The sequence below is a fragment of the Melospiza melodia genome, chromosome 9 (assembly GCF_035770615.1).
Source record: "Melospiza melodia melodia isolate bMelMel2 chromosome 9, bMelMel2.pri, whole genome shotgun sequence".
Lineage (NCBI taxonomy): Eukaryota > Metazoa > Chordata > Aves > Passeriformes > Passerellidae > Melospiza > Melospiza melodia.
Genome location: NC_086202.1, coordinates 4,727,255 through 4,740,448, shown reverse-complemented (window position 1 = coordinate 4,740,448; position 13,194 = coordinate 4,727,255). Strand labels below are relative to the sequence as shown.

At 36.2% G+C, this 13,194-nt stretch overlaps 1 protein-coding gene across 5 annotated transcripts in view; it reads right to left on the bottom strand.

Annotated features, from left to right (window-relative positions):
- Positions 1 to 13,194, bottom strand: part of ATE1 (arginyltransferase 1) — a 68,985-nt gene that overhangs the window by 49,500 nt on the left and 6,291 nt on the right. For 3 of the 5 annotated variants that reach the window (XM_063163081.1, XM_063163079.1, XM_063163082.1), the window contains 2 exons: positions 11,659 to 11,787; positions 1,391 to 1,423 (listed from right to left, as the gene is read on the bottom strand). In XM_063163081.1, coding sequence (XP_063019151.1) covers positions 1,391 to 1,423; positions 11,659 to 11,787 — 162 coding nt within the window. Of the gene's footprint in view, positions 1 to 1,390; positions 1,424 to 10,613; positions 10,743 to 11,658; positions 11,788 to 13,194 lie in introns of all 5 variants that reach the window. The other 2 variants (XM_063163083.1, XM_063163080.1) reach the window with 1 other exon arrangement.

Here is a 13,194-nt window from a genome sequence, read left to right as displayed (position 1 = left end):
ACAGTCTGGATTTCCCCTGGAACTTTCTCCCAGGAATCCCCCACCTTGGCAATAGCAGAGTCCCAGCCCACTGAGTCCTGCAGGCTGTTCCCCTGTGCTGAACCATGACCACCATTCCACATCTGCCTGTGGGAACTGCTAAAATGCAGTGAAAATGGTTAAATGCAGCCTCCAAAATCAAAGGATAAAGTAAAAAACACCACAAACAGTTCACTTTACATTATGCTGTTTACTGCTAGAAAACTGCCTCGTTTTCTGCTACTTCATACTGTATCTTTTCTTTAAAGCATTCATTTTTTCTGCCAGAGCCTGTAGCCAAAACAGAAACTAAACTGGATAATAAAATGAGGAAATAAAAAAGACAGGAAGAGTTTGGGTGTTCATACTATTTGCAGCTAACGATAACATTAAAAACTCCAAAAATTACAAATTGAAAACATGTAAGGTTTAAATTTTATTTTAAATTATTTTTGTTGAAAAGAGTAAACAGACTACACACTGCTAGATTTGCTTGTGGCAACTGTTTCAGAATAAAGAATTTCAAGAATCCCTTGGCCTCTGATACATAACCCCTTTTATTTAACTTCATCTAATTGAAGACATCTGTAGTGGTGCCACACAAAATTTAATTCAAGCTTGGAAATGTCAATAAAAAGTGTCTGTAAGAAACAATATGGGTATAAAGCTGGCAGGGTAGTGTGCATCAACATGTACGTAGCCATACAAAATTAAGAATATAATGGCAGTCTGGTGCACGAGTTGACGAGGTGATAAAAGCCCTTTTCCTATAAAGTCTAATGAGCTCTATTACTCTTCAGCTTTCAGGAATGCAAAGGCCAGTGGGCTCAGCAGAGAAAAGCAACAAACTCTGCACACATGGATTCACTCAAAGTGCGACAGATCAAATTACCAGTGTAATTACTAGAACCTGACAATTTCATTGCAGTCACGCTGTCCTGAGCTCTTTGAGACTAACAAGAGAGACACTGCAAGAATTCCATGGCAGTTTGCTCACTTGAAATGAAGGAACAGCATCTCTCCTCAACTTCTACCTCAGATTATAGTCAAATACAAGTTTAGCAAGTTATTTAGTAATTCATTCTTTTCTTCTATAGAAATAAATCAAAAACCATGAAAGACACAGCCTTTTGTGCTTCAATTTTTAAATGCAGTGCTGTGAAATTCAGTGGGAGCTTATTACCCAGCAAAGGAGACCTTTGGAAACACAGCAGAACCTTCCTTACCAGACAGGAATTCTGTGCCAGCCACCACCACCACCTCTAACCATGGCAGGCTGTCTGCAGACAACACAGAGGACACTAATACATTCATTAAACAAAATAAATGAAATACATTCATTTCCAAACTCCCATCCTGAGTGAACACATACCTCCAGAGGGGAATCACAGAGGAATCGTGTGAACTGCACCCAGGTGGGTTCAGCAGTGCCCAAGAACATGCAAAGCACAGAAAGAAAGAAAACCATCAGCAATGCATTAGGATACGTTAATATTTAAATATACTCTTTCAAATACATATATTTGAAAAGCATCATCAGACTTTGTTTATGGAAATTTCATTTAAACCCTTAAACTCTCACATTCTGTTTAGAAGTACAAATAGACATAATAATTAACTATGCAAAGTACTTTATTTTCTATAAAACAGGAGATGGTTTTGTCCCCCAGTAATACAGGTCTGTTTCTGTGTCCTTTATTTTAAATTACACATTAATCTCCTCTGGGACTCATTGCAAGAGGGAGTCTTTTCCCACTGTTCCACTGATACCTCCCCTATCACCAAAGCGTGGGGCCCTCATACCTCTCAACAGAAATTAATTAATTTACGCTCAAAATTAAAAGCAAGCTAATTTTAATTTTAAAGAAGAGGAAGGGCAAAGAAAAGAAAGAAAATCAACCTCCTGAAAGTGCAAGCATTTCAAACCTGGATTTTTGCCTCAATACAAAATGATGTGCTGCTGATAATTACCCAAAAAGGCAATGTTTTAATGATCTGGAGCTCGTCCAAGATTCTTAGAGTAATAAAATACAAAACTTAGTCACTTACTATCATTTACTTATTTGATACAAACACTTCCTTATTGGTGGAGTCCACATTAAAGAGGTTACAGAGTTCTGGTATGTATTTAACTCCAAACATTCCCTTGTTAAATAACTGCTTTAATACACAGTTTAATCCCCCATCTTGTAATGGCTGGGTGATTTAATAAATCAGCAGTTCCCACACTGCAAATAATAGTAAATAGGAATTTTTAATTAAGATTTAGATAAAAAGAATACATATGGACACCTTCAAAAACCTGACTTTGTCAAGATTTTGTTGTCAAGAATTCCATTAAGTTCTGAGATTATTGCTGCCTCATCTTGCTGATCTATGGATTGATGGGAAACCTCTGGACACAGAAATTATGGAAGAACACTGAATTTCTATATTGTGATGGTGAAGGCAGGGGACTGTACATTTCCTATTTCAGATCTAGTCACTATCACTCTAAATTACTCAGAGTTTGGAAGAACAAATTACTGTGGTATCTTAATTAAATTGTAGAATTATTTTGGTTTGGTGGATCAGGGGAAAAACACCAATAATATTTAAAGAAAAAAAATATAATTAAATTTTTGAATTATTGAGTTATTTTCCTGAAGTAAAAATACAGTTACAAATTCCTACACTATGAGTGCATCCATCCCTACAGCCAGTGGTTTTAGAAAGTGCAGGTTTCAAAAAAAATAAACCATGTGTAATTAATTTTCATGTCAGAAGACCCCCAATAGTTCTGAAACTGTAACTTTAGCTGTAGAGTGCAAACTAAACCCTGTGGTGAGAAATCTGAGCCCACAACACTTCTCAAATGGTTTTATCAATTCTCCAGGCCCTGCTGCCCAGTCCCTTGGCTCTGAGGGTGAACTTTTGAAGTTTAATAACTTCTGCTGTTACAGCTGCTGGAAAAAAACCTCTGAACTGCACCTGAATTTGTATCACAACATTAAGGGAAAAAAAACCCAAGTCTTGTTATAAATTATTTCACCTGATGATACCTGGTGAAGTTCAGAGGTTAGATAATTTTAATTTTCTTAAATTAATCTAGACATTTATGTAAAAAATAAAACATTAGATTCAGCTTCTAAATTAACAAACTCATCTAACACTGCAAGATTATTATGAACACAATTAAAATTTATTCAATAAAGCATGAAGGAAATACAGCCAAAAGCTGATGTTGTATGTAAAATAACTCAAAGTGTCACACAAACACAATTCAAATTCCTTTCACAAAGCCACCCTTTTCTAATTTTAATTTCCAACTGATTTACATAACTTTTAAAAGCTTTATAATATATAAGAAGTCCACATCATTTTTACTTTGGTGCAAGCTAATTACAGCTGCCAGAAGGAATCAACTCAACAACAGAGAGTAAGTTTAAACATAATTATTAAAACTAAGAAGAAACACATCAGTGAGAATGAAATCAAAGGGAGGAAAAAAAGCAGAAAAACAAAAAGCAGGTTGGGTTCAGCCCAAAGTTTCTTGCTGGAGTAGAGCAGGAGCTTTAAAAAGAGGCAATAAAGCAGAGTGTTAACACCTGCTCCCTTTACACAGGGGGAGGAGATTCAGGAGCTCAACTGGAATGGGTTTCACCTGGCAGCTCAGGATTTCTGCAGGGAAATGCTCCTGATGTCACAGGAGGACAGCACGTCCTCCTCAGGAACCTCCCAGGTGCCAGCAGCAGGAGCTGCACAATCATCTGAGATATTCCACAAAAAGCATTCATTTATCATCCCCCCTTTGACAGAACTAAGGGTTTGCTCATATCTGCAATTCACTGCCAAGGAAAGCTGAGTATTTGCCATTTTTTTGGGATACAGAAGGATAAGCAATGAATACGGGATGTGGGCCTTCCTTCTTTATGTTTTTAAAATCCAATTTCTGAATAGGATTAAAATAAACCAATGTTATTTTTTGGTCACTTTTTTTTTTTGCTTTGTTTTTCACAGAGGTCCAAGGCTCATAAGAAACTAAAAAATAAAGATGGCAAGTCATAAAACCTGCAAATCCAGTGCATCACTTCTGTGCTGCCATATTTTAATTGAAATAAACTTCCTTACCCAAAACAGATCAGAATCAGTCTTAACCATAAAGTTGCGCAGTAAAAAAGTAAAAATAAATCAGTGTTTCAGTAAGGCAAGGAGCAGCTGCTAACAACCCTCTCCCACAGAAAAGAAAACAACAAACCAAACAATAAAAACAAAGTCACTAGGAAAATACAATGAAATTGAGATGAAAAATGAAGTAAATTCTTTAACTTTCTGTAGAAATCAGGAAAATAGGACAAAATGTAGCATTTTCACTGGAAAAGATGGTGCAAACCACCCTTGAACCAGACAATAAATTAGAGTTCAGCAGAGGAATCAAAGACTTTTCCCAGGGCTGGCTCTATTTAGCATTTACAGCACCTGCTTACAAAAATACAGACATGCAGAAACAACCGAGTTTCAGAGATATTCACAGACCTAAAGGTGAAGAAAGAGCCTTCAAAAGTAGCAAGAAGGATTTAAAGTTTACAATGGAATGAGGGATTTAAAGTTTAAATGCATGTCTCAAAAGTAGTTTTCAATGCAAGGATGGGACCAATGAAATATTGTACATTTATTTCAGTTCCAATTCCTTTATGTAGTGATAAAAGTCACTATGGCTTTCTTGCTCAGAAAAAAACCTCCTCTCATATACTGAAGGTTTATCAGAATTATAGTAAAGATTATTTAATTTTATATGGATTCACTGAGAAAACTCATTGGCAAAATGAAGAATATAAACTGAGATGCAGAAAGTATCTGAACTGAAATGATATGACCGTGGACAAGTTATTTAATTGTCTGGATGTCTGAATCATTTTGCTTTTATAGATATTTCATGATAAAATCCATGAATCCACAGCACTGCAGTCACAAGGGCCACACAAATAAAAAGAAGAAATTGGGCTGATATAGAAATACTCATTCAAAGTCCTGAAGTCAGAGCTACCAGGATGTGAAATCCAAGTTCACTGCAGTGAGGTGTTCTGCCATGGCTTCCAGGAGCTGAATAAAAATGTACAGAAGGCTAAAAATAACCACAAAGGCTATTGATTTTTCAGCATTTTCTCACTGGAATATAAGAGAGGAAAGTAGGTTAGGGAGACCTAAAAGTTTCCAACTGGCTGCTGATACCAGGTTGGAGCTGATCAGAACGTGCTCCTTGGCATTTCTCAGTTTTTTCTATTGGTTCAAGTGGATTCCTGGGAAGCAATTTAGAAAAAAAAAATAAAGGGGGAGGGTGAAAGGAAAACCCCACTCTACGTATTTCAGTAATTTTTTGCACCTTTTCAAACAGTGTATCTTTTGTGTGTCCTGAAATTCTTTTCTTCCAAGACAAATATTTAGCTAAGCACAAAGCAAAGAGAGAGTCCAGCTACTTTCACAGAGGGAACAGACAGATACTGTTTTTCTACAAGTTTGTCATTATGAAACCCTTGTGAAAAGTTAAATAAAACGTTTGCTTCAGGAGCAATAGCAATAAACTGTTCACTCCTGCTCTCTCTGGAAACTACTGTAGAATTTTTATGATCTTTTATGGAAATGTTTTCTAGCTTGTGTAGCTGCCACATAAGCTTGTTTCACTTCAGCTGGGTTTCCTAAAGACAAAGACTCTAAAAAGACTTGGGGTCAGAAATGTGATGCCTCTGATGAGATGATACTTCATTAAGAACTGCTAAAGACACCTCTGTTCTATCCAAATTAGCCATTGATTATTGCATTGGGATCAAAAATTTCCTCCTTGGCATGAAAAGACTAAAAAATGTTTTGGCTGTATTGTTTCATGTAAAATCTTTGATCCAGATCTCCACCATTCCACACCTATAATTTCATTTATCACATATCTTCATTTAAAACACAAGAGATTCAGGTGGCAAAATGTTCTGAAATACCTATCTGAAATGACCTAAATGTTCTGAAATACCTATCTGAAATGATCTAAATGTTCAGAAATACCTATCTGAAATGACCTAAATGTTCTGAAATACCTATCTGAAATGATCTAAATGTTCAGAAATACCTATCTGAAATGATCTAAATGTTCTGAAATACCTATCTGAAATGATCTAAATGTTCTGAAATACCTATCTCCAGGTATTTTATAAATCATCCTGAAGCTGGATCACAGCATCTTCCAGGTGATTTGTATTCTGCACGGCCCTCCCTGCATTTCTTACCCAGAAACAGGATTTTTGGTGCTGAGCAAAGTTAAAACATTTGCAGGTAAGGACTGCTCTTAGCACAGCACAGACAAGCCATTACACAGCTTCCATAAATCCAGTGGAATTGGATCACCCAAAGAGCCAAATCTTGGGATTATATAAGACACAAATCCATTTTTCTTATTCTCAGATCATCCTTCCATATATTAATCTACACATTTTCTCGTAGAAATATAACCAAAGGCTATTAAAAGTTTCTCAATTTTAAAAACAGACCCCAAATCCATATTTACCTATTTCTCTGTGCATGGATTATTACAACAAAATTGTATTAGCATTTACTATTTTTCTTATGAACAATGAAAAAAAAAAAAAAGGTGGACAAACCCTCACCCACATAATTTTTTTCCATAATTATTTTACTCTTGATATGCTGATCAGCTCTATAATTTATGCTCCAGCTTATCTTTCACTGATGCCACAGGGTCCCAAGGTTATTTCAATATAAGGATGCTCAGCCTCTCATCTCTCTGCTCATTAGAGGTCTCCATTTCTCAGTTTTTCTAAGCTTTCATGATTTCAATTTCTTTTCCTTACAGCTTGACCCATTTCACAAAATAAATATAACCAGCCAGGAAATAACCCAAACAAATAAATCCTTGCAATTGATTACATTTGTGGGGGGTTTGTATGTTACAGACACAGCTCCTCATGCTAAGCGTGATTGTATCTTCCACTGCTTTAAAAACAACCCAACAAACAAGAAAACAACAAAACAAAACAAAATAAAACAAAACAACAGGACAAAGCCATTGAAAATAAAAAAGAAAAATATAGCTCTGTTATAGTGGGAATGGGACCATCATTTTGAACCTGAGATAAAGAGCCACATCAAGCATTTTCATAAAGGGACAGAAGAAATGCAAAGAATGGGGCAAACACTAATCCAGATTGTTTCAACGGCTTCCAAAAATGAGCAGCTCAGAACCTGGCTAATTCAAGAGCAGCCTTAGATAAACTTCTCCAATAGGCAGGGATTCCTAATTTCCATTATTTTATCTGAACTCCTTCATTGCTATTTATACTTTAACTTCACAATCTGTTCAGGCTCCCCCTAATTCATCTCATTTTCTCCAACAACTATAATAAAAATACATATATTCCTCAAACAGTGGATGCTCATGCATTTACACAGTAGCTGAATAAAGTTTTGTGCTCCCACAGAGGAAAAGTGAAAAATCAATTTTTCCTCAGCCCTTTTTAAGAGCAAGGACTATAAAGAAACCTCCAGTATGAAAATTGCCTGCTATGTTTTTCCTCAGGACACCAATTCCATACAATACAAACATGCTGACAGAAACATTCTTCAGTGCCAACAAGTTTGTGTAACATCAGGAGTTGACTCCACTCCAAAGCACAGACACAGCCAGGTCAGTTTTGAAGCTGAATTCCTGCAGCAAGTGATCAAAAGTTCCTGAGAGGGGTGAGAGGATTTCCAGGGTAAATTCATCTTGTACCAGACCAACTAAGAAGAAAATGGCATAATGAATATTTTAAAAGACTATGCAGAAAATAGTTGTGGCTTCTATGCCAAGATAAAAACCAATTTGAATTTTTTTTTTCTCTTGTAAGCTAAATCGGTTTTAATTCCAGGAGCAAGGGAATATTTTAAACTGCTCCTAGAATATTAACCTATTTGGCAGAGAGACACTCTATTTCTACCTTACCCAATCCTCTCCTTGCCAGTGAAAGAGGAACAGATTTTGGTGATGCTTCCATGAAAGCAAAGTTTCATCACAAGTCTGGAACTTGGGAAAAGTTAATTTCACAAGTTTCCACCTTGCTTTTTATTAGAACAAACAGAAGTCACTGCCTCACTCAGGAATCAGTACTGCATCACCACAGTGTGCTGCAGGATTCTCCCCAGCAAAATCTCCAATTATTTTAATGAACACACTGTAATTAGTGCTGTGCAGTCTTCAGCAGGGAAGCAGAAGAAGGAAAGGAGGAAAAGGCAAAATTTCAAGAGATTCAGCATCATGAAGGGCACCAAAACACCAATTATCACTGGCTCAAACTGGCATTAACCAGAGTGCCCACAAGTTCAATTCCACAATTCCCTGCCCTGACAATCCTCTACTCTCCCTTCTGACTTAAACTCCTGATGGAAAGCTGAATTTACATTACTGAGGTGCAAAAAGGCCTTCTCCACACTCACTGTGCAATAACCACCTTCCTTGTTCAAATATTTTTTGTTACTATTTGTGAACATTTTTATAGTTTTTCCCATTAGTGTTATTCTCAAATAACCACCAAAACTCTAAATTGCTTCTCAGAATTGCTTTTTAATATAATAAGGTTAATATTAAACTAGCCTAGCAACAGATAGTGTATTGTAATGCCAACAATCTAAGAATATATTCCCAAAAGAAGTTGTTAATAATCCCATAACAATCTTTGTATGATTCTGAATTTAAATATAGGCAGGTTTCTAAATATGAAGTGTTAATATAAAACTAAAGACTCTTTCTAAACTAGAAACTTTCCAAACACAAAAGTGTGCAGCACTCTCCCTAACAAAAAACCCCAACAACCTCACAGAGTATTTTGCACAAATTAAAAGTGAAAAAATCCTGGATATTTGCCAGTTTAAAGCACAAAGCAGACTTCTTACTATCCTGATAAAAGGTCCTGTGTATAGGAGAGAATTTTATTCCCTTTGCTTAAAAAACTCCTTGGTTCCATAATGTCTGTAGGATATATTAAAAAGTCTGAAAAAGAGGAAGCAGAAAAAGTTTTGAGGTCTTACAAGCAGCATTTTCTACCCTTCCTCTCAGTAATCTGGATCAGTTTTACCCTACTTGGTACCTTAGAAGTGACTCAGATAACTCTTCCCACACAAATTTAATATTAAAAAAAGGATTCTAAACTACATGAAAACACATTTTTGTGTAAAACATTCTTCAGTTTACTTCCTGCAGAGATCAAATACAAAATGCTGACTGAAGGGAGAGTGTTAATTCCTAACTGTGAATAAAAAAACCTTCTTGGCCAGGCAGTCTCATGGACACAAAATATGATTTACCAAGGCTGAAAAAGAACCTAAATTCAAACCCATCAGCATCAGACCAAGTTTTTACATTCAGCAGATGCTTCAGAGAAGGTTTTTATGTTTCCCTTGGAATTTTCTAAGCCTGCACAAACATGAGGCCAAAGAGAGGAGATAAAAGCAAAGCAGGGAAACCCCTATGGTAAGTAATAAGGAAAAAGAGGATAAAAATCTGTTAAACTATTAGCAGTGAACAGAAATCCATCTCCTTCCAACAGCAGTTCCCAGGACAGCCTTTACACCTTCAGGTGGTGGAAACCTGACAGTCCCTAACACATCTTTCCATGCTGAAATGCTTCCACCATAGCAGAAAATTCAAGTCTCTAATCTGCCCAGGTAATGCTGGGTACAAATCCAGTAAATAGCTCAGTCTCTCTTGGCATGCCTCCAACTTTTACATTTTTATAATTAAACCCACTTAGGCCAGCAATTATAAAAAGGGTAGAGACTACTACTTACTGTTATGAGAGCTATTATTTTACTAAACAAAGTGAAATGGATTTTATGGCTTTTCAGAGCAGCATTACAGACATCTCACAAAAAAATAAAACCCAGCTCTCCTTACACTCTTGAACTAAAGCCAAAAATTATGATGTGGTTTTACAATTCTACCTGGAAAGCAGCCCCAGTTTACAAGGTTTCACTTCTGCAGATAGTTCACTCTCAGGAACAGAAAATCCTGACTAGCTGACCAATAATAAAGCTGCACATCTGCAGTAGATAGAAGAGAGAGATCTGAGGTAGCATTTTCATTAATTCTGCCAATGAGGAGGTTGTGCCACCTGCCAGAGAAATGGAGAACTGCTGCTTGTTCAGAACCCCACGAGTATTTTTAATTATTTTTCAATTATTAGATTAGGATTATCCTCTGTAAAAACCCTTTTAGGAGCAGGGCTTATCCATATGCAACATATTCTCATCAAGCCTCAAATGATCAACTGGTGAGACATTTTTGCACTATTCCTACTGTATAGGTCAGTTCCAGCTGAGCAGTGTGCTTAGCAATGCAATGGAAATAAAACTGAGATTTTTAAAACCTTCACTTGCTAAATTAAGCGAGAACACAAAAAATTAGGAAGAAACATAAAAAAGGTACCAAAGAACTTTAAAGCAGGAGATGATTTTGCCATCAAAAACCCCTCAGGAATGGCAATTTCAATGATTTAATATTTAGACCAGCATTTCCCAGCATCTAGGTGTGCATTTGAAGAAGCTGTTGGCAGAAAGGTGCATGCAGTGAACTGTACCTCGTTCTCCCCACAGTCAGAAGGTGTGTCCTTGTGTACAGACATCTGATACTTGGCAAATAAAGTGGCAGATTGGTTGAAGGATGATTTGAACTGGGGGTCCTCAAAGGAGACAGGTACTAACCTCACCTTCAGAGCAAGGGAAATAGAAGCATTCTGTTTTGAGTGCATGGCATCACATAATCTGCTTCTGAAGGTCAGGCTAGTGAAAGATCTCCTCCTATGCACTTCAAAGCCTCTGAAGTCAGTTTTCTACCTTAAAAATAATAAGACAACTCCCTTATTTTTACTGATATCTAACAATCAACAACAAATTTTAATTTTATTGTACAGTCTCAAGGACTTCTTAAAATGTTTTGTTTTTAATGGCACATCACTCATTGATTGCCCTGGTTCAACAATTACTTGCTCTTGCTACTCAGACTGTTTCTCCAAACTCATGATATATTTTTTTTTTCCTTCTAGAATAGAGATGTAACACATCTGACAGTTCACTTTTATACTCCACCTGTTCATTGCAGGAAGCAGCAACAAATTATAAATTCAGATGGAGTGCACAGGTTACTTTTTAAAGGCTTAAACTGAAACTGAGGAGAATTATTTCACTCTGGTGAACCTTAAACCAACAATTTGTGTGTGTGACAAACTTTTGCTCACATGTTGGCCCTGATCATTGTATCCTTCTTATGGAAACACTCAAACCAAAGCCAAGGAGAGCAGTTACCAGGCTGAGTGTCCAGCTGGATTTAGTTCTTATGGGATTTGTATTTTTAAGGCCCATCTCTATCTCCAAGAGCCTCACCCTCTCCATTTCTTACCCAACAGCATCCAGAACTTCTCTGCCTGCAACTAAAACCAAATATCTGTGGCACTCACAGAGAGGTATCAAGAGTTTGCACTTTCAGGATGTTGATTTTATTGGATACAGTATTTTACAAGCTCCTGGAATATACAATGGATATAAAATCCACATTTGTTTCTCCTAGAAACAGGACACGTGAAATGGAGGGGAAGCTTTGCATAGAATTAAATTTGGTCTCCTGACCTGATTTATGGATGGTTTATCAGGTGGGTCCTTGTGAATGACCATCTGGTAACGTTTATAGACCTGGTAAGACTCCTGAAATGTGGCTTTGAACTGTGAACTTGGTGGAGATGATCTCACCACCCTCACCTTCAGAAGAAGTTAAACACATTTATTATTAAAATATCATGCAATGACTGTACATTTATACATAACATAAACATCACAACAGAGAGAAATTTCACCCTCCTGCACAAGGGCCATCACAAATTAATTACTATTAGCCAAGAGTCTTCTAATTCTCCAGCTCAATTCATGCTACTGAAGGTTTTTAAATTGATAACACAGGTTTTCAAACTGCAAATTAACTAAAATGCCTAGAGAAGAACTACACAATTTTCAGGAAATAATACCAACAAATGGTATGCAGATCATCATTTTAAAGAGATTTTCTGTGCTACTTAAAATATTCTCTCATAGTCTCACACTACACTGAAAAATACCTGAAAGGCTTGGAAGACTCAAATCTCTGCTCTTCACCCAAAATCCATGTTTTTATGGCAATAATCCCAAGGGGATTTCCAGGTACTTTTGAAATTGAAAAAGGAAGATGAAGTAGTGTTTCTATATTCAATTATGAGTTAACCCCAACAAGGAGTTACCAGTCCTCATACCATCACCATTAAACACGCAAAAATAATTTTAAAAATAATCTATAAATTAAACATTCTTCTTAGTAAAAATGATTGCTCCCTAAGCAAAATAATGCTACAACACGGGCAGCAGTGCATGTCTTTTCAAAAATATTTAAGGTCATATTAATTTGCAAAACTATGTAGTTTTCAGAATGGTTCTATTTTCACAAAGAGCAAATGTCTTTTAATACTTCATCTTCTAAAAAGATGCTCAGACAAAGCCATCATGCTTCTGTTAAAGAACTCCTCAGGAAATGTGGAGTTAGGGAGACAAATCAATTTTGTGGCTTCTAGTCAGCAAATATTTTCATCTCCATTAGCATCATTGAAAATGATCAAGAAAACATTCAGTCAGCTTTCCAGCTTATGGAAAAAATAGCAGGAAAAATGGTTTTATAATTAACAAATGTTATAAAGTCCAAAAGTCTTCCAGATTACTGTCTCATAGATGTAGTGACAACCAGTGCATTAAGCAAACTTTTTTATTCTCATTTTTGCAGCTTTCAAAGACATCAGCACACACCAATGATGTGTGTAAAAAGCAACTACCTTGTTATCTGATTAATTTAATGAAGTTACTGCTTTTTGTCAAATTTCATTAGCTTAGGTAGTTTAAGTATTTATATACTGCAGACCTAAATAGTGAATTTCTCTCATTATTTAACACTTGGTTAATACAAAGTTTTTCATTTTCAAATCACTCTGTATGAAATTAATTTGCAAGTTATTTTAATAACTGAACTGCTAGAACATGGTAGTACAAGAGCACCCTCCTGTGGTTAAAAAGAGTGCAGCTGCACCATGAGTGTGTAGTTTATATAAATACATATATATACATACATATATATATATACACACTCCT